Source organism: Scyliorhinus torazame, chromosome 21 (assembly GCF_047496885.1).
Source record: "Scyliorhinus torazame isolate Kashiwa2021f chromosome 21, sScyTor2.1, whole genome shotgun sequence".
NCBI lineage: Eukaryota > Metazoa > Chordata > Chondrichthyes > Carcharhiniformes > Scyliorhinidae > Scyliorhinus > Scyliorhinus torazame.
The window spans coordinates 9,557,782-9,579,658 of record NC_092727.1 but is presented as its reverse complement, the minus strand read 5'-3'; the positions used below and the strand labels follow the sequence as shown (position 1 = coordinate 9,579,658).

At 45.5% G+C, this 21,877-nt stretch overlaps 1 protein-coding gene across 2 annotated transcripts; it reads right to left on the bottom strand.

Moving 5' to 3' along the window:
• Nucleotides 1-606: 606 nt before the first annotated feature.
• On the bottom strand, nucleotides 607-17,749 carry LOC140397948 (testis-expressed protein 12-like). Of its 2 annotated transcripts, XR_011937347.1 has the most exons (6): nucleotides 17,641-17,749; nucleotides 11,646-11,714; nucleotides 2,826-2,980; nucleotides 2,363-2,456; nucleotides 1,332-1,383; nucleotides 607-1,246 (listed from the first exon to the last, which is right to left on the bottom strand). XR_011937347.1 is itself a non-coding variant. In XM_072486203.1 (5 exons), the coding sequence occupies exons 1-5, from the start codon at nucleotides 17,641-17,643 to the stop codon at nucleotides 1,099-1,101; spliced, it is 366 nt and encodes a 121-aa protein (XP_072342304.1). In that variant the 5' UTR covers nucleotides 17,644-17,749; the 3' UTR covers nucleotides 607-1,098. The 2 variants fall into 2 exon arrangements, 1 of the variants encoding a protein (XP_072342304.1); XM_072486203.1 differs by lacking the exon at nucleotides 2,826-2,980.
• Between the last annotated feature and the right edge of the window lie 4,128 nt (nucleotides 17,750-21,877).

Genomic DNA, 21,877 nt, shown 5'->3' with positions numbered 1-21,877 from the left:
AGTGCGCCATCAATGGGACCGGAAGATCCAGCCGCCGTGAACGGCCAGAAGATCTCACCCCTAATTTTCTGTGTGCCGAGTGGGGACATTAAACTGCACCTTCTAGTTCTAGACTTCTCCACAAGGAGAAATATCCTTTCAGCATCCATCCTGTCTCTCATGATCTTATGTTTCAATAAGATCGCCTTCCATTCTTCTAAACTCCAATGTGTAGGCTTAACCTTTCCTCAAAAGATAGTCCCTTCATCCCAGGAATCAGTCAAGTGAACCTTCTCTGAACTGCTTCAAGGAGGAATATTAAGTATTAAATCTTTGTTGCCAAATAAACCTTGTTAAGTTTTCATTCTAAATTAGTGATTGCCCATTTTGCCAATAAGTTTATTCCCAGACAAGAACTTTCTTACTCTATAGTTTAGTATAGAATCCAAATCCTAACACAGTAGATGCAGGAAAGCCCAGCATGATTAGAATTTCCCACAAATAATGAAAATTCATTCAAAAGAAATGTTAATTCTCCCTTTGTGCTTGTATCGAAAACTATTGAAATTGAACAAAAGTAGGTAAAATATATTATGCATTTTATTTAAAATTATATTAACTGTACATATATTTTATAAATGTAATGAAACATTGGAAGGCTGAAATACTGGTTATTCTTTCAAGGGAAAGACCATTCTCAAACTTGACATTCTCATTTGGTTCTCTGTTCTGAACAAACTGCATTCTAGTTAGGGAAACACCATGGGCAGGAGTTACCACACAACCCACTGCATTTTTCACGGCAGCGGGAGGCAGCAGTGGGATCTTATGGTCCTGCCGTTGTGAACAGCGGGTTTCCGGTTGAATGCACCCCTCGCTGTCAGCGGGTCCAGAAGAACGGCTGGATAGTTCCGACTAATAACTTCTCTGATACTTTGCAATCTTATAACCTTAAAAGATTATATAAACACAAAATGATAGGTGAAAGAATGAGCAACATGCGGGATAATTATCAAACAGAATCTAAACGCCACTTCAGTTATTTCTTAAACGTCTTCAAAACTATAGAATTTCTCATATTTCACATGTTGTCAAAATTTAACATCAAACCAAAAATAATCATTCTGTATGAAGGGCATTAGCAATCATGGTAAGCTTATGTCTGAGACCTTCTTTCTTCTGTTTCAGATATCTTTCCATGGCCCTAGCTTCTTCCAGGATTGTGTTAAGTTGTTGCACATGCTTGGCATTCACTGCTGTTCTCTGGCTTATATATAAGTAGCAAGAAAGATTTTATTAGGCTATGAATAATGTCAAATAGTATCACGTTTAAACTAATTGAAAATAGTTACCTTAAAGTTTCTGTATAAGCAGACAGCAGAACATTAACTACTTCATTGGCATCTATTGAAAAACACAAGAGGTAAAGTAGATAACAGAATTTTCTGAATTAACCGGATTATTTTCAATAAATTAGAATTTGACTATCCTGAAGTATATGTGGATTCTTTATAAAGAAACGTGATTCAACGATTAAGATATATATTATATATCTTGTGCAGCATTTATGAATTATTCAACTAATTCAAGAATAGACATTGAACTATTGGGCAGTAAATATGAATGTAAATATGAACATTGCTGAACAATTATGAAACTAGTTTGGTGTAAATTAATTTCTGACTGATTTATGCACTATGCATTTTTCAATATGCTAAACATATTTTCATACAAATATTAATTTCTATTAATATTTAGAGTTCTAGTTATACAAACACAATTTAAAATATTTCTCTTTGATCAACCAGGCCTCCCAATTTCCTCCTAACTCTACAACCAGAACATCACCCCCCTCCCACCAGATAATCTAGACCCCATGATAAATCAGACCAAGATGTACACATAAATAAATAAAACATTTTAGCAAATCACACATGGGTACACACAAACAGAATGAGTTATTCATATTGAAAAAGTAGCTGAGTTCAATAAGCTGAGTGTGAAATTAAACACACGAGCCTGCTCTGCCATTCAATGAAATCATGGCTGAGCTTTGTGTGTGGATCAATACTGAACGGCACCTGGCTGAGTACTCCCTGAGGGGGACAGTAGATCCCGGGTGAGCTCACTTAAATAGACGGAAAGCCCGAGCATGGCTTGGTCACACCCATTGTGGGCAGGATTCTGATCTCAACACCTCGCGAGATCTGGGTAGATCTTGCGAGGCAAACGGGTCTTGCTGCTAAAAGTCTAATCACTTCAATTTTTAAGGATAATGTATGAGAAGAAACATGAGTGAGTCCAGTTATGTCCAAAAAGAGTTGGAGCAATATGATTAATTTAAAAATAATTCAGTAAATATTTACACAGGTTGCTTTACTACCTTGCAGGATTTTTTCCACTGATCCTCCTCCATGTGAAGCAGAAGCCAAGGGCACATGTCTTTTGGTTTGAACAGGCGCTTCACAATGTTCATTCTATGATATATAAGATGGAAAGAATAGGATTATATTCTTATTTGCTTTGCGAAACAAAATGCAATTCTTCTTCTTTTAGCAGTTGACATGGTGGTGCAGCTAAATGTGGAATTTTATCAGTTTGTACAAGAATGTGAGTAGAATTGGGCTACTGGTTGTGAGAGATGATTAAAAGTGTTTGGGGACTCTTCAATATTTAAATTGACGTTTTTGGATGAGAAGACATGCAAATGAACAATAATTCGGGGTGTGCACAAAGCAACAGGTTCCCCACTTAAATAGTCCAAATAACATTGAAGCTTTGTTAGTTTCTTACAATTTCCATTTGTATACTCAAAATATCTATTGAAGGAAGCAGTAACATCTCACCTACATGGCTGCAAGATCAAAGAAACAAGGCAGATAAAGTAGAATAGCATCAGTAACTCCAGCTCTTGATCCAGTGCATCCATTCATTAGCAATATAGTCAGAGTGCCCCTCCAATTTATGAAAGCGAAGCATCAATGTTTCAGCAAGGATTCACCTAGGCCATAGGGTGAATTTGTTTCAATCTTTGGAATTAGAATTTTTCCTCCATGTTTAATGACACGTCGCTAACATCTAAAGAACAGCCTGAGACAGCTTTCCTTTTTAGAAGTCTGGAATTTTTCTCTTGAATTTCATGTATCATGAAACCTAACAACAGCATAATTTAAATTATCTCCAGCTTTTGTGGCCAAGGTAGGCCTTTCGCCCCCATCCCTTTCAAATGCCCAGTATCCTGGATAGGCAAACTTTCAACTAAGTCAGTTAACAAATTGAACATAATGCTACCTCATTTCCTGGATAAGAGGCAACAGAACTCTTAGTAACTTAAAGTTGAACTGTCTGGAAACCCTTAGCCCTCGGTTTAAACACAAGCTGTATTAACAATCTAATTTTCTTAGCAGGATCATTAGAAAGAAGGTTGCCTGATTGGATAGTTTCCCAATTTGGTAATCCTTTCTTTGATGATCCTCCAGAAAGCATTCTTCCATGTTCAAAATACTACATCTTGGGTGAATGAAAAATGTAACTGATGGTAGGTATCAAGAAAGATAATGCATTGATCTTGAGAATCAGTACTCACTGATGAAGTGTCTGTAACAAATAGGCAGTTCCAGGTACCATAACAATCTGCTGGAGAGACAACTGACTGTTTGGATGATCCTTGAGCAGATGTACAGTACGGTTCATTTTAAGGCTGATGGCCATCAATTAATTTGGTTTTCCAGACTTCCATTTCTGTGGAGAATTCAGTGCTACAGGATCATCTGACAGTGGGACTCTCTTGATTAATCAATGACAAGAATTGAGATCCAAAGGGCACAGATTCATATTGTGCTCATGATGATATATGGAATATATATAAAATTACTATCCAATGTAAAACTTCCACAGGTATTTAAGTATCACTGTTAGTCTACTGACAACAAAATCTAAACTCATATTGGGAATAACAAAATAACAAAGCAACAGCAAAATAACAATGTGAAATGTGCAAAGAACTGTTGAGTACATTGCAACATCAGTATCAAAAGCCTCAAAATGGTATTGCTCTTGGTGATTCTCGCAAGTAATCTTTTGGGTTTACTGCTTATACTAAGCAGCAGGGCATTCCTGTCATGAAGTCGAACATTGTAGTTATACAGCAAAATAGCCATTACTTTTGCAAGGATTTATCTGAGATATCCAGGTTTTGGTTCTTAACAATATTTTACAGATGAATTACATGTAAAAGTAAAATTACAGTGTAAATTAGATTGAATGATGGAGGAGCACAGAATCAGTAGAAATTATTATTTGCCACAAAACTGCAACAGGTTTGTTTCGATGTCACTAGCTTTCAGAGCGCTGCTCCTTCCTCAGGTGAATGAAGAGGTATGTTCCAGAAACATATATATAGACAAATTCAAAGATGCCAAACAATGCTTGGAATGCGACCATTAGCAGGTGATTAAATCTTTACAGATCCAGAGATGGGGTAACCCCAGGTTAAAGAGGTATGAATTGTATCAAGCCAGGACAGTTGGTAGGATTTCGCAGGCCAGATGGTGGGGGATGAATGTAATGCGACATGAATCCCAGGTCCCGGTTGAGGCCGCACTTATGTGTGCGGAACTTGGCTATAAGTTCCTGCTCGGCGATTCTGCGTTGTCGCGCGTCCTGAAGGCCGCCTTGGAGAACGCTTACCCGGAGATCAGAGGCTGAATGCCCTTGACTGCTGAAGTGTTCCCCGACTGGAAGGGAACATTCCTGCCTGGTGATTGTTGCGCGATGTCCGTTCATTCGTTGTCGCAGCGTCTGCATGGTCTCGCCAATGTACCACGCTTCGGGACATCCTTTCCTGCAGCGTATGAGGTAGACAACGTTGGCCGAGTCGCACGAGTATGTACCGCGTACCTGGTGGGTTGTGTTCTCACGTGTAATAGTGGTATCCATGTCGATGATCTGGCACGTCTTGCAGAGATTGCCATGGCAGGGTTGTGTGGTGTCGTGGTCACTGTTCTGAAGACTGGGTAGTTTGCTGCAAACAATGGTTTGTTTGAGGTTGCGCGGTTGCTTGAAGGCAAGTAGTGGGGGTGTGGGGATGACCTTGGCAAGATGTTCATCGTCATCAATGACGTGTTGAAGGCTGTGAAGAAGATGACATAGTTTCTCCGCTCCGGGGAAGTACTGGATGACGAAGAATCACTGAAACGACTACACAATGACATTAATAAGTTCCATCCAACCATCAAACTCACCATGGACTACTCTCCAAAATCAGTTGCATTCTTGGACACACTCGTCTCCATCAAGGACGGTCACCTCAGCACTTCGCTTTACCGCAAACCCACGGATAACCTCACGATGCTCCACTTCTCCAGCTCCACCCTAAACACATTAAAGAAGCCATCCCCTATGGACAAGCTCTCCGTATACACAGGATCTGCTCAGACGAGGAGCGTAACAGACATCTACAGATGTTCAAAGATGCCCTCGTACGAACGGGATATGACACTCGACTCATCGATCGACAGTTCCAACGCGCCACAGCGAAAAACCGCACCGACCTCCTCAGAAGACAAACATGGGACACAACCGACAGAATAGCCATCGTCGTCCAGTACTTCCCCGGAGCGGAGAAACTACGTCATCTTCTTCACAGTCTTCAACACGGCATTGATGACGATGAACATCTTGCCAAGGTCATCCCCACACCCCCACTACTTGCCTTCAAACAACCGCGCAACCTCAAATAAACCATTGTTTGCAGCAAACTACCCAGTCTTCAGAACAGTGACCACGACACCACACAACCCTGCCATGGCAATCTCTGCAAGACGTGCCAGATCATCGACATGGATACCACTATTACACGTGAGAACACCACCCACCAGGTACGCGGTCCATACTCGTGCGACTCGGCCAACGTTGTCTACCTCATACGCTGCAGGAAAGGATGTCCCGAAGCGTGGTACATTGGCGAGACCATGCAGACGCTGCGACAACGAATGAACGGACATCGCGCAACAATCACCAGGCAGGAACGTTCCCTTCCAGTCGGGGAACACTTCAGCAGTCAAGGGCATTCAGCCTCTGATCTCCGGGTAAGCGTTCTCCAAAGCGGCCTTCAGGAAGCTCGACAACGCAGAATCGCCGAGCAGAAACCTATAGCCAAGTTCCGCACACATGAGTGCGGCCTCAACCGGGACCTGGGATTCATGTCGCATTACATTCATCCCCCACCATCTGGCCTGCGAAATCCTACCAACTGTCCTGGCTTGATACAATTCACACCTCTTTAACCTGGGGTTACCCCATCTCTGGATCTGTAAAGATTTAATCACCTGCTAATGGTCGCATTCAAGCATTGTTTGACATCTTTGAATTTGTCTATATATATGTTTCTGGAACATACCTCTTCATTCACCTGAGGAAGGAGCAGCGCTCCGAAAGCTAGTGACATCGAAACAAACCTGTTGTCCTTTAACCTGGTGTTGTAAGACTTCGTACTGTGCTCACCCCAGTCCAACGCCGGCATCTCCACAACAAAACTGCAAAGAATTGATCTGTGACTTTAAGCAATTTAGTATACTGTAATATAGAATAGAACTTTATTATCCATGCAAAAGTAGAAATTTGTTTTTGGCTTCACCTCCAATATAACATAAAATCATACGGTCACTAGTTAAAAACAATAATTATTTCATGTATGTCTACATTCATACATGTATAACATACATCCATACCATGCAAACAAAACACTTTGCACACTGCCATTAAAGTACTTACTGCAATTAAAATAAATAAACGCAGAAGTTAAATTTACATTATGTTATTTAGTAAGCAATATATTATATACTATATAACCTGCTATACTGCCTGTCGACCACAAAAAGCAGGACAAATCCAAACCAGTCAATTACTGCCCCATTATCTACATTTGCTCATCAGCTAAGCAATAGGAGATGTCGTCAACAGTGCTATCAAGAAACACACAGCAATATCCTGCACACTGATGTTCAGTTTGTACTCAGCTGGGACCACTCAGCTCCTGAGCACATCGCAGCTTAGTCCAAACATGGACAAAAGAGCTGAACTCAAGAAATAATATGAGACTGACTGCCCTTGACATTAAGACAGCATTTGATGGAGTGTGGCATCATGGAGCCATAGCAAAACTGAAGTCAATGGCAATCAAGGGGAAAACTCTCCACTGGTTGGAGTCATGTCTAGCACAGAGGAAGAGTTGTGGCTATTGGAGGTCAATCATCTCAAACCCAAGGCTTGCAGTTCCTCAGGGTAGTATCCTCGGCCCAGCCATCTTCCATGCTTCTTCAATGCCTTCCTCCAATCATAAAGTCAGAAGTGGGATGTTCGGTGGTGTTTGCACAATGTTCATTCACAGCTGCCTTGTTCCCCATCAGGTGTGACACCATGGTCCCTACCCTCACTTATCAAAAAGAGGGAGATATCAAAACTGGGTCCACTGGTAGACGTTGTCCGCTTCCATATCTCCAGTATGTACGCATTTTCCTCATATCATTTTGAACATCAAAGATGCCTCATCCTTAATGTCAAGTCTGCTTATGTAAGGAATCTCATTAACATAATGTGCTGGTTCATGTTATCTTCATTCTTGCCCATTTAAGATTGAGGCTAAAGTGTTCAGCTGTCCTGTCTGCATTGCTGTAAGGTCTTGTGTCCATGGAGAGATGTGTAAATGCATGGAGAAGGGTCATAGATCCTGACACTCCATTTACTCACTGTCATCTGACAGGATTCCCAATCTAGAAGCCTTTATTCAGAGCTTTTGTACAATTCTGTCCACCTTGTGTATTGCCAACTCTCAAAGTGCACATTACTAAGCTCAACAAGAGCTTTGAGCACCTTTCTACCTTTAAGTGCCATCGCTCTAGGCACTTCATTCTGCTGGTGCTTAAGTCTTAGAACCATAAGCCTTCCTAAACTTTAGTGTCTGAATTGAGGCCACATAGCTCTTGTCATAATGTAGGGATGCAGAGCTGAGCCACGCATGCTAAGTAGCGTCCTCTCATCTATACCCATGCCACAATCATTGATAATAAATACAAATGATTTGTTATGGTTAAATATAGCATTGGAGCATGCTTTGGGAATCCACATGGTAGCTTTTGACACTTTTGAGGGTACCAATCCGATGTAACCCAGAATGTAATTAATGCGATGACTGCTCTTTATTATCAACAAAGTATTAGTTTGAGTGGTTCATGAAATCTTTGCATTTTGCAGCCAAAAGGGCTAGGGTTAGTCATGAGGTCAGACTGAATATCAACTTTGTGAACCTCAGGTGGCCCAAATCCATGGAAAGGTCATGATGAATGCATGCCCACATCCCTAACTGAAAGTGACAGATGTTGATGTGATGGAGAAGAAGGTGGCACAAAGGACTATGTGATGTTAGAATGGAGTTAGATTTGCATAACGTCCTCAGCTGCCGTGGCCCAGGTGTGACCTTTCAGTTCACCATCAAGCTGACACAGAATGCTTTGTCCCATTTTAGCAGATGGAATTCCTTGAGGAGTTTAGTCAGATTGAAGGCATACATACAAGTGCACTAAGGAATGTAGAGCAGCCCCTGTGTCTACTAGACTACTGTAGTGACTGGGATGCCTCGGAGATACTAAAACACGCTCCGCCAGGTTGGACCACATCTCAACAAGGACACATTTTCCCGAGGCTTCATAATCTTCAAACAGAACAATGATTTGCAAAATGGGTAACTACTCACTCTCAGTTTGAAGTGCATGTTGCAAGGAGAGGGTTAGTAACACTGGTATTCACTTGCACCCATGAGAGAGAGGACACTTGTCCAAAAGGATGCAGACTATTGCTCGTCATCCTCCTTGTGGAATCTGGTGGATAATAAGGCCTCACATGCTTGCCTGCCTTGTCTGGCCTATGCTATGGACTCTTCCCTGCAGCCTCAGTTCCCTCAAACTCATCGCCCCCAGCCCTTTCAATGTCCTCCCCATTGGAGATGTACAGCTCCTCCATTTTGGCATCTTGCAAGTCTTCTACCCTTTGCAGCACCAGGTTGTACAATACGCAGTAAACATCGATGATTCAGGACCCTCTGGGGCGTGTACTGCAAATCCACCAGATCTCTCAAGACATTGTAACTGTGTTTCAAAATGCCAATGCTCTGCTCTACTAGTTTTCGGCAATGGTATGAGCATAACAGTATTTTACTTGGCAGGATTTTGGTGCTGATGTCCTCCTTTGCAGGTATCCTTTGACACCAAGGGGCAAACACTGGATTCCATATGGTCCCTCAAAGATTTCAGGGATCGGAATGCTACTCCAGGTGTACCAGTCATGACAGCTTCCTGGGTATCTCACTCACAGCTGTATGATTTGTTTCTTGTGGTCACAGATCAGCTGAAGGAGGAAGTCTCACCTGTTTGTGTATTGGAGTGCCTGTTTACAGGGAGCTTTGATAACCACACTTGACTGATGTGCCCTCCTCCTCCCTGGTCAAGGGTAATGATAGTCCTTACTAGGGCAGTGTAAAACTGAAGCACCTCTTGACTCTGCCATCTTTCCATTCTGGCCCCAACTCGCTTATATGCCTCTCTAAGACACTTTTCCCCATCCTGGCTCAGAGGACACTTCCAACCCACAGAATTCTGGTCACATGTCCGAATGCGTCCTTTGCCACTTTCACTCCTTCCCCAGCTTCCCTTACACACCAGCTCCAATTTATCATTAGTAGGGTAGGTAGGACCTTGTCTTTGAAAGCTTCCTGAGTGTTGTGATGTGCCTGTGAAGTGATCGAGAACTGTACAATACAAGGGATGTGAACAAACCTCAAAGTCACAAGTGAAGTACTGTTCACCAGGTGCACGTCACTTATATCCGGTTGTAAATACATGCCCTATTTACTCAGTGTGGATGGGGAATTATCAGCAAGTGGCCATTATAATAAGTATTCATGACATTCAAATCTGGGGCGAGATTCTCCGACTCCCCGCCGGGTCGGAGAATCGCTGGGGGCTGGCGTGAATCCCGCCCCCGCCGGTTGCCGAAGTCTCCAGCACCGAATATTCGGCGGGGGCGGGAATCGCGCCGTGCCGGTTGGTGGGCACCCCCGCTCGATTCTCCGGCCCGGATGGGCCGAAGTCCCGCCGCTAAAATGCCTGTCCCGCCGGCGTAAATTAAACCACCTACCTTACCGGCGGGTCAAGGCGGCGCGGGCAGGCTCCGGGGTCCTGGGGGGGGCGCGGGGTGATCTGGCCCCGGGGGGTGCCCCCACGGTGGCCTGGCCCGCGATCGGGGCCCACCGATCCGCGGGCGGGCCTGTGCCATGGGGGCACTCTTTCCCTTCTGCCTCCGCCACGGTCTCCACCATGGCGGAGGCGGAAGAGACTCCCTCCACTGCGCATGCGCGGGAATGCCGTCAGCGGCCGCACACGCTCCTGCGCATGCGCCGCCCGGAGATGTCATTTCCGCGCCAGCTGGCGGGGCACCAAAGGCCTTTTCCGCCAGCTGGGGGGCGGAAATTCGTCCGGCGCCGACCTAGCCCCTCAATGTTGGGGCTCGGCCCCCAAAGTTGCGGAGCATTCCGCACCTTTGGGGCGGCGCGATGCCCGTCTGATTTGCGCTGTTTTGGGTGCCAGTCGGCGGACATCGCGCCGTTTCCGGAGAATTTCGCCCTAGGTTCCCGACATGGCTTGGCAGGAAACATACGCTGCCATTGAAATCAGGTGCAGACGACTGAAACCTGTTTTGCCACTGGCATAAAGTAAAACCGTTTTCTTCACTCTGACGATATTTTCTGCTCCTGCCCACTATGAAGCCTGCAATGGGCAGAAAATCCTGGCCAGGTCAGAGGCTGGGAATTCTGCACCAAGGAACTTATCCTGACCCACTAAAATCTGCCACAATCTGGTACAAGTACAAGTCTGGAGTCTGATGGCATACTCTCCACTTGCCTGAATGAGTGCAGTTCCAACAACTCTCAAGAAGCTTGACACCATCCAGGACAAAATAGCCCAACTGATTGACACCACATCCACCACATTAAACATTCACCTCTTCCACCACCAAAGCACAGTGGCAGCAACATAGACTACTGACAGGATACACTGCAACAACTCACCAAGGCTCTTTCCAACCGCCCGCAATGTCAACCACTTAGAAGGATAAGGGCAGCAAATTCTCCCCCAAGCCACACACCATCCTGACTTGTATCCTTTATTGCCATTCTTTCTCTGTCACTGGGTCAAAGTCCCTCTAACAGCACTGTTGGTATATCTGCACCACGTGGGCTGCAGTGATTTAAAAAGGTAGCTCGCTACCACATTTGCAAGGGCAATTAAAGATGGACAACAAATGTTTGCCTAGCCAGCGACACCCACAACCTGTGAAATACATTTTTTTAAATACCGAAAATTTCTATTTAATAGACTATTTATTTGTAGCTGAAGCAAAGGCCAATGGAAGTCTATCTTTATCTTTATGAATGGGTGTAAAATGTTGGTTAGCAAGAAGCCAGAGAGGAATAGTAGGTCAGAGGATATCATGCTTATAGGAGAACTTGTCCAATATGATCTCCATTTAAATAAATGGAACAGAAATCAGGCTGACAACCCTCTTCACCCAAAATCTCTCCTTTTAAGCAAATGTTTCATGGTATTGCATACCTCCATTTCGTTTTTACGCTTTATCCCTTTGGTTTCAACAATTTTGACAGGAACAGCTGACATCCGACTCTAGAGACATGAAATTAAATCATATTAATTACCGTTCCATTACTTTATTAAAAATTAATTTAGAGTACCTAATTCATTTTTTCCAATTAAGGGGCAATTTAGCGTGGCCAATCCACCTAGCCTGCACATCTTTGGGTTGTGGGGGCGAAACCCACGCAAACACAGGGGGAATGTGCAAACTCCACACGGACAGTAACCCAGCACCGGGATCGAAGCTGGGACCTCGGCGCCATGAGGCGGCAGTGCTAACCACTGCGCCACCATGCTGCCCTACCGTTCCATTACTAAAAGCAATATCTGATATTTGCATTTTTAAATACACAAAGCTTATTTGTTTTCTTTCTCTGCAATACAAATTGGAGAGCCAGTGCGTATTTTACGATGGACAAAATAATGATTTTTCTTCAACATGCGGTCAAGTTTCATGTAGTCCAGAATACATGCTCACACCAACAACTTGAACTTAGTAGACTTTATCTGTCAAATAATAATTCCCTTTTAAGAAGTAGCTTCCAAACAATGACCATGAGCAAAACATTAGATGGCCCAAGTGATCAAATGAGAAAGTACTAAACAAGCTGCCTTCAAGGCATTATTGGAATTGAAATTGTGAAAACGATTTTATTACTAGTTGAGAAATCTCAACGTTTTGTCTCTGGACCGCACTAATTTCCAGCAGCTCAGTTGGCTAGACAGCTGGTTTTGTAATGCAGAATTCCTGTACCGGCTTCTCAACCTTTCCCCTCGCCTGAGGTATGGTGATCCTCAGGCTAAATCACCACCAGTCAGCTCTCCCCCTCAAAGGGGCAGGCAGCCTGTGGTCTTCTGGGACTGTGATGACTTTATCTTACCCTTCCAGCAGAACTTGCTGAATACTAATCAGGAGTGAGACGACATTTTGACCTCTTTGGCCTTTTCCTCAAGCTGGAATGACAAAGCTGATGTAAACATCCTACTATTATTCCAGGTAAGCCTCATATATTTATCACGTTTGGGATGAAAAAGAATGGAGTATTTCATCATAAGAACTAGGAGCAGCAGTAGGCCATCTGGCCGCTCGAGCCTGCGCCGCCATTCAATGAGATCATGGCTGATCTTTTGTGGACTCAGCTCCACTTTCCTGCCCGAACACCATAATCCTGTATTCCTTTATTCTTCAAAAAACTATCTATCTTTATCTTGAAAACATTTAATGAAGGAGCCTCAACTACTTCACTGGGCATGGAATTCCATAGATTCACAACCCTTTGGGTGAAGACGTTCCTCCTAAACTCAGTCCTAAATCTACTTCCCCTTATTTTGAGGCTATGCCCCCGAGTTTTGCTTTCACCCGCCAATGGAAACAACCACCCCGCATCTATCCTATCTATTCCCTTCACAATTGTATATGTTTCAATAAGATCTCCCCGTATCCTTCTAAATTCCAACGAGTACAGTCCCAGCCTACTCAACCTCACCTCGTAATCCAACCCCCTCAACTCTGGGATTAACCTATTAATCTCCTCTGCACACCCTCCAAAACCAGTACATCCTTTCTCAGGTAAGGAGACTAAAACTGAACACAATACGCCAAGGTTTGGCCTCACTAACACCTTATACAGTTGCAGCATAACCTCCCTAGTCTTAAACTCCATCCCTCTAGCAATGAAGGACAAAACTCCATTCACCTTCTTAATCACCTGTTGCACCTGTAAACCAATTTATTGTGACTCATGCACTAGGACACCCAGGTCCCTCTGCACAGCAGCATGTTTTAATATTTTATCATTCAAATCATAATCCCTTTTGCTGTTATTCTGACCAAAATGGATAACCTCCCATGTGTTAACATTGTATTCCATCTGCCAGATCCTAGTCCATTCACTTAAACTATCCAAATTCCTCTGCAGACTTTCAGTATCCTCTGCACTTTTTGCTTTGCCATTCATCTTAGTGTCGTCTGCAGACTTGGGCACATTGCACTTGGTCCCCCAACTCCAAATCATCGATGTAAATTGTGAACAATTGTGGGGCCAACACTGATCCCTGAGGGACACCATTAGCGACTGATTGCTAACCAGAGAAACACCCATTAATCCCCACTCTTTGCTTTCTATTAATTAACCAATCCTCTATCCATGCTACTACTTTACCCTTATCACCATGCATCACTATCTTATGCAGCAACCTTTTGTGTGGCACCTTATCAAAAGCTTTCTGGAAATCCAGATATACCACATCCATTGGTTCCCTTTGTCTACAGCACTGGTAATGTCCTCAAAAAATTGCACTAAATTAGTTAGGCACGACCTGCCCTTTATGAATCCATGCTGCGTCTGTCCAATGGGACACTTTCCATCCAGATGCCTCGTTATTTCTTCCTTGATGATAGATTCCAGCATCTTCCCTACCACCGAAGTTAAGCTAACTGGCCTATAATTACCCATTTTCTGCCTACCTCCTTTTTTAAACAGTAGTGTTACGTTTGCTAATTTCCAATCCACCGGGACCACCCCAGAGTCTAGTGAATTTTAGTAAATTATCACGAGTGCATTTGCAATTTCCATAGCCATCTTTTAGTACCCTGGGATGCATTGCATCAGGGCCAGGAGACCTGTCTACCTTTCGCCTCATTAGCTTGCCCATCACTACCGCCTTAGTGATAACAATCGTCTCAAGGTCCTCACCTGTCATAGCCTCATTTCCATCAGTCACTGGCATGTTATTTGTGTCTTCCACTGTGAAGACCGACCCAAAAAACCTGTTCAGTTCCTCAGCCATTTTCTCATCTCCCATTATTAAATCTCCCTTCTCACCCTCTAAAGGACCAATATTTACCTTAGCCACTCTTTTTTGTTTTATATATTTGTAGAAACTTTTACTATCTGTTTTTATATTCTGAGCAAGTTTACTCTCATAATCTATCTTACTCTTCTTTATAGCTTTTTAATAGCTTTCTGTTGCCCCCTAAAGATTTCCCAATCCTCTAGTCTCCGACTAATCTTTGCCACATTGTATGCTTTTTCCTTCAATTTGACACTCTCCCTTATTTCCTTAGATATTCATGGTCGATTTTCCCTCTTCCTACCGTCCTTCCTTTTTGTTGGTATAAACGTTTGCTGAGCACTGTGAAAAATCACTTGGAAGGTTCTCCACTGTTCCTCAACTGTTTCACCATAAGACTGTTTCACAGTCTACCTTAGCCAGTTCTTCTCTCATCCCATTGTAATCTCCTTTGTTTCAGCACAAAACACTAGTGTTTGATTTTACCTTCTCACCCTCCATCTGTATTTTAAATTCCACCATATTGTGAAAACTCTTTCTGAGAGGATCCCTAACTATGAGATCATTAATCAATCCTGTCTCATTACACAGGATCAAATCTAGGATCGCTTGTTCCCTCGTAGGTTCCATTACATACTGTTCTATGAAACTATCGCGGATACATTCTATAAACTCCTAATCAAGGCTGCCTTGACCGACCTGGTTAAACCAATCAACATGTAGATTAAAATCCCCCATGATAACTGCTGTACCATTTCTACATGCATCAGTTATTTTTTTAATTTATTACCCGCCCCACCATGATGTTACTATTTGGTGGCCTATCGACTACTCCTATCAGTGACTTTTTCGCCTTATTATTCCTGATTTCCACCCAAATGGATTCACCCTTATCCTCCAAAGCACCGATGTCATCCCTCATTACTACCCGGATGTCATCATTAAATAACAGAGCTACACCACCTCCCTGACCATCCACTCTGTTCTTCCGAATAGTTTGATACCCTTGGATATTTAACTCCCAGTCGTGACCATCCTTTAATCATGTTTCAGTATGACCACTAAATCATGTGAATTGCTCAATTACATTGTATATTGTGAACTTACAGATTGTATATACTTGGGTTCATGTGGGGCATTGATGCCACATGGGTTCAATCTTTGAGGCTCTGGAATCTTAAGAGGTTTGTCAGATGTTAGAGATTCTGCACCCTCTGATTGATATCCACCTTATCTGAAAGTGTTCAATCTAAGTGATTCAGCATTATGGAAAAAGCTAAAGATACATACTCCTAATGTTGTTGGCTGAATGCTATTTATTATTCTGCAACAGCTGCCTATTCCACATGAAAGTCTGAACAAGTGGGAGTAAATGTTCTGAAAAAAGACAGAACAAAACAGGGAAATAATCCAGAAAATATGTACATGGCAGAAATTTAAGAAATGCCGCCAGCTAAAAATATCCAAAGCTGCTAGTTCCTGTTCAGCAGCAATTCAACCAACATATTTTGGCAAAGTACCCAAAGATTCACTGGAATGCATGAAGTTCAGCATGGAAATTCAATTGAATAAACATTCAATTTTTATTTAGCTCATGAATTCAAGTAGTATTGCTTCGTTACTCCTTCAAACCAAGCATGCAGCGTGCAGCTTTGCACAACTGGAGTTTAAATAGCTGAAATAATCTACTCATTGTCTTAGAATATGGAAACTTAGGTTTTTCCAATAACTTTCATCAGTAGATAGAACTGACATCTAGGAATTCAATAGCCGCCCTTTACAGAGAGATATACCTCAAGGTCTCATGAGAACAGGAAAAAATGGACGGTGAGGCAGAGAAGGTGCTATTTGGAGTAGCCGAAAGCTGAAAGAAATGGGATTTTAGGGAGAGGATATCAACGGAAAGAGGGGGATGGTGTGGGTGGTTCAAGCACCTGGGGCTTAGAGAGATTAAAGCGAAGCCACCAAATCATGCAGAAATGGAAAGGGTGTTGCACAGGAGGCTACGCCTATAAGAAATCGTGGTTCAGAGTTCTGACGGGGAACCCTGGGCGTAATTCTCCCATCGGGTGATTAAGTCCCGACGCCGGAGTGAAAACCGGAGTGTTTCACGCCGGCGTTGGAGGCCGTTCCCAGCCCCTATTCTCCCACCCCCAGGGGGCTAGGAGCGGCGCCGCGTCACTTACGTGCGCTGGGCCTTGGCGCCGCGTAAAAGCGGCGCCGCGTAAATGTCGTGACCGGCGTCGCGTAAATGACGTCACCCGCGCATGCGTTGGTTGGCCGGCGCCAACCTGCGCATGCGCGGTTGCCGTCCTCCCCGCAGCCGCCCCGCAAGAAGATGGCGGATCGATCTTGCGGGGCAACGGAGGAAAGGAGGTCCTCCTTCAGAGAGGCCGGCCTGCCGATCAGTGGGCACCGATCGCAGGCCAGACCCCTTTTGAGCCCCCCCCCCCCGGTGCAGGAACCCCCCTCACCCCCCCACAGGCCGTCCCCCCCAGCGTTCCCGCGCTGTTCCCGCCGGCAGGGACCAGGTGTGGATGGCGCCGGCGGGAACCTGTCGTGTTGGTCCGGCTACTCGGCCCATCCGGGCCGGAGAATCGCCGCTCACCCATTACCAACGGCAAGCGGCGATTCTCCCAGCAGCCAGCCGTGATTCGCGCCGCGCCAGTTTGGGGGGGGGGGGGAGAGAATCGCGGGCGGGCGTCGGGACGGCGTGGCGGGACTCGCGCGGCGCCCGGGCAATTCTCCCACCCGGCGTGGGGCGGGGGGAGAATTCCGCCCTCTGTTTCTCTATTCACAGAAGCCGCCAAATCTTTATTTCAGATAGCCCGGAGCAGGTAATGGCTGGAAGAGACTGCAGGGATCATCAAACTATTGAACGACTACAGCACAGAGAGGCCATTCAGCCTTCTCACGTACGTGCCAGCTCTCTGCAACAGCAACCCAGCTGGTCGCACCCCCCAAATACAGCACTGCAAATCATTTCTCTTCAGACAATTATCCAGTTCAGAGAGAGATCAAGCCATGGAGAGTTTCAACACGAGAGTAAAGTTTTCCTGAAGGACCAGGAGCCAAAATGGCTCAGGAAGCAATCCAAACCTCGATGGCCCTTCATTTATGTCCAGTTGCGGAAAGGACAAGAGATTGCCACCTTTATACCTACCATCCAAAGGTCTGCGAGGCTCTTTATCTATATATTTACTCCAACTTTTTTTGCGTTTAGTTTGCAAAAAGACCCATTGAAAAGGAAGCAGAGCAATCACAACCCTTCTATTCGAGCTTGCCTCCGGGTCGGGGGGAAAAAAACCTCTCTCCACTTGGCGCCAAAAGCGCGCCAACTGCCGCTCAAACTGCGCAACGGCGCGCACGCGCGCAGGCGCATAGCCCGCGCGGGAATTCAAAGACAACCGTCACCGCACGCGGCGCCAGGGCAGGGCCGCCCAGCCCGCATGCGCAGCGGGTAGCCCCGCCCCTTCCCCCCGCTTCGGGACTCGTGTCTCTGGAATCGAGCGCCATCTTCTAACAGCACTCGCTGGAAGAAACCAATATTGGCCAGGTTCACCTCCATGGTCTCTGTGTCTTATTTTGCTCTCTTTCTCTATCCTTTCTATTTCACCTTGTGTCAGCATGATGCTCTTTCTGTATCTTCCTTAATGTTTCTGATTCGATTAACATGTTGGTTAATACTTTCAACACCGTTTCTGCTTGCAAAGTGTCAGCATTGGACGCTTTACATATTTTCCACGAGTGTTGGTGCCGTACTCTTTCTATGAGATGACTTTCACCTCCAGGGTCAGGTGACAGGTGGGCTGCAATGTTTCATTGAATTCCAACAGCGTAGAAGGAGGCCATTCGGCTCACCGAGTCTGCATTAACCTCTCAAAGAGTACCCCACCCAGGCCCACTTTCCCCCGCCCTATCCCATCATCCCACCTAACCTGCACATATTTGGGCACTAAGGGGCATTTTTATTTAGCTGGCCAGTCCACCTAACCTGCACATCTTTGGACTGTGGGAGGAAACCGGAGCACCCGGAGGAAACCCACGCATACACGGGGAGAATGTGCAAACTCCAAACAGATAGTCACCCAAGGCCATAATTGAACCTGAGTTCCTGGCACTGTGAGGCAGCAGTGCTAACCACTGTGCCACCATGCTGCCCTATCCGACAGCAGGGAAGATATTGGGAAGTTCACCCACTCAGGAACCAATTCAGACCTTTAAGTGACCAATTAATAGCCACTTAAATGCCACTTCCTGCCACCACTGGGATTTAAGTCACAGCAAGAGAGGCCCACTGCATGTATGTAGTCTGGCAAGTTTCATTGCTTGGGCTGGTGGCTGGTCAAGGATGGTGTGTTGTGGGTTGGGGTAGGTACCTCCTTTAAAGGCCCCTGTGCTGTCTGGTGGCCCTTTCCCCAAGGTCTTTCCATCCACATGATTCCCCCAAACCCAACCCCTGAGCCTGCCAGCCAGATCCTGGTGAGACCTCAGACTTACCTCAAAGTCCAGACTCCATCGCAGCTCATCTTCTCCACGACTGGCTGAAATGCCAACAATAGCCACTATTCCCAGTGGCACTGCCGGGACCACAGAGCTACCAACCATTTGGTCAGCCAGCAGCTCTCGAAGGCAGGGCCTTCTTCCCGGATACGGGTGGAAGCCCTGGCTCAAGCCAATAGAGGGCCTGTCTGATGTTAATAACTATAGAGTGAACAGGCCAAGCAAAGGCAGTTATGCCTCCGACAATTATGCTGAAAAACTCCACCTCTATATGTTACATAACCTTTCTGAAGTGTTGGTGTGGCATATGCAGCATGGTGGCACAGTGGCTAGCATTGCTGCCTCACAGAGCCAGGGATCCGGGTTTGATTCCGGCCTTGGGTGATTGTCTGCATGGGTTTACACCGGATGCTATGGTTTCTTCCCACAGTCCCGAATCGTGAAGGTTAGGTGGATTGGCCATGCTAAAAAAAATGTCCCTTAGTGTCCAAATGTGTGCAGATTAGGTGGGGTTACGGGGATAGGGAGGGGGAGTGGGCCTAGGTAGCGTTCTCTTTTGGAGGGTCGGTGCAGACTCGATGGGCCAAATGGCCTCCTTCTGCACTGTAGGGATTCTATGGATTCTAACTAGATTGCCCGCTATTCCTTTCTCATTACACATAGCATCTGCAACAAGCAAAACTGAGATCTAATTTATTTGTTGGGAGGCTCCAGCCCTTCAAGTGCATGCCAAACTGATTTTTTCAAAAATGCAATGAGGTTTCTGCCTCTACCATCCTTTTGGGCAAAGAGTTTCAGACCTTCACCTCTGATTTCTCTAACTTCCCTCTAATCATTCCACCAATTACTTTAAATCTATCATCTCTGCTTATTGATCTCGCCTCAGGAAGAAAATATGTCCCTCCTTTCCACTCTGACTAGGCCACCATAATTTACCACACCTCAATAACATCTCAACCTCCTCTGTTCCAAAGAACACAACCACATGGTACACAATCTTTTCTCACAGCTGGCATTACCAAGGTCTGGCAACATCTTGTAAACCTCCTCTGTACGCTCTCAAATGATCACATCCTTCCTGTCAAGCGGATACCAGAACTGTAAATTGCTCTAACTAGTGTTTTATAAAAGTCTAACACAATCCCCCCTGCCCTCATACTCTATGCCTCAGCAAATGCTGGCCCAGAACTTCCAACAAATGGCAACGAGAGTGGGATTGCCACTCGGCTCCTTAATACGGTTTGGGAGATGCACATATTTCACTTGAATAGGAAAATTGGCTTTCACTTCTCACATCCTGGACCTGGTGAACAGTGTGCAATGAGCAGGTCCGGGGTCCTTCCTGTGCAATGCAGCAGACTCAGGGGAAGAGAAACCACACATCTTTTTTATGACACTAACTGCCAATAAAGCAAGATAGCTCAAAAGGACAGCCACTTTGACGGGTGAGAAATTAATTCTGCAAGGCAAGTGGATGGTGTAGGTTGGGGGTTTGGGACAGTAAGGGTTCGGTAATTGAGGGTGGGTTACGGAGTCTGGGCGTAGAGGGAGAGTCGGGGGATGGGGGTTACTCAGGGTGGGGGGTAGTTGGGGAAATTCAGTGGGGGAGGGGGAGTTAGGAGCTGCATCATAGCTACGTATCAAAGTTACCCAGGAAATATTAGAAGGATTAAAATCACTAATCTGATAAAGATCCGCTGCAATGCGGGTCATATAGGCCTAGCTCGTTCCTGAATGTAGACGCCAAGTTGCTGGCAAAAGTGCTAGCGACGAGGATCGAGGATTGTGTCCCGGGGGTGGTGCATGAAGACCAGACAAAGGGGAGACAATTGAATGTCAACGTGCAACGGCTGTTGGGGGTGATAATGATGCCCCCAGCGGAGGGGGAGGCAGAGATAGTGGCAGCGATGGATGCAGAGAAGGCATTTGATAGGGTAGAGTGGGAGTATTTATGGGAGGTGTTGAGGAGGTTTGGGTTCAGGGAGGGGTTTGTCAGTTGGGTCAAACTCCTCTATGGGGCCCCAGTGGCAAGTGTAGTCACAAATCGGCAGAGATCGGAGTATTTTCGGTTACATAGGGGAACAAGGCAGGGGTGCCCCCTGTCCCCATTACTGTTCGCGCTGGCAATTGAACCACTGGCCATAGCGTTGAGAGACTCTAGGAAATGGAGGGGGGTGGTTAGAGGGGGAGAGGAACACCGAGTGTCACTCTACTCAGATGACCTACTGCTGTATGTGGCGGATCCTGCGGAGGGGATGACAGAGGTTATGCAGATATTGAGGGAGTTTGGAGATTTTTTGGGATATAGGCTTAATATGGGGAAGAGTGAGCTTTTCGTAGTACACCCCAGGGATCAGGGAAGAGGGATAGCCGGCCTGCCGTTAAGGAGAGCGGAAAGGAAATTCCGATATTTGGGGATTCAGGTAGCCAGGAGCTGAGGAACTTTACACAACCTCAATCTGACTCGGCTGGTGGAGCAGATGGAAGAGGATTTCAAAAGGTGGGATATGCTGCCGCTGTCACTGGCGGGCAGAGTGCAGACGCTCAAGATGATGGTCCTCCCAAGGTTTCTTTTTGTGTTTCAATGTCTCCCCATTTTGATCACTATGGCCTTTTTTAAGAAAATAGATAGGAGTGTTATAAGTATGGGCAGGGAAGACCCCGAGGGTAAGGAGGGGGTTCCTGCAGCGCAGCAGGGACAGAGGGGGACTGGCATTGCCGAATCTGGACGATTACTACTGGGCCGCCAATGTGGCGATGGTTTGCAAGTGGATGAAGGAGGGGGAGGGGGCGGCGTGGAAGAGGCTGGAGATGGCGTCCTGTAAAGGAACGAGCCTAAAGGCGCTGGTGACGGCGCCGCTACCGCTCGCCCCGAAAAGGTACACCACGAACCCAGT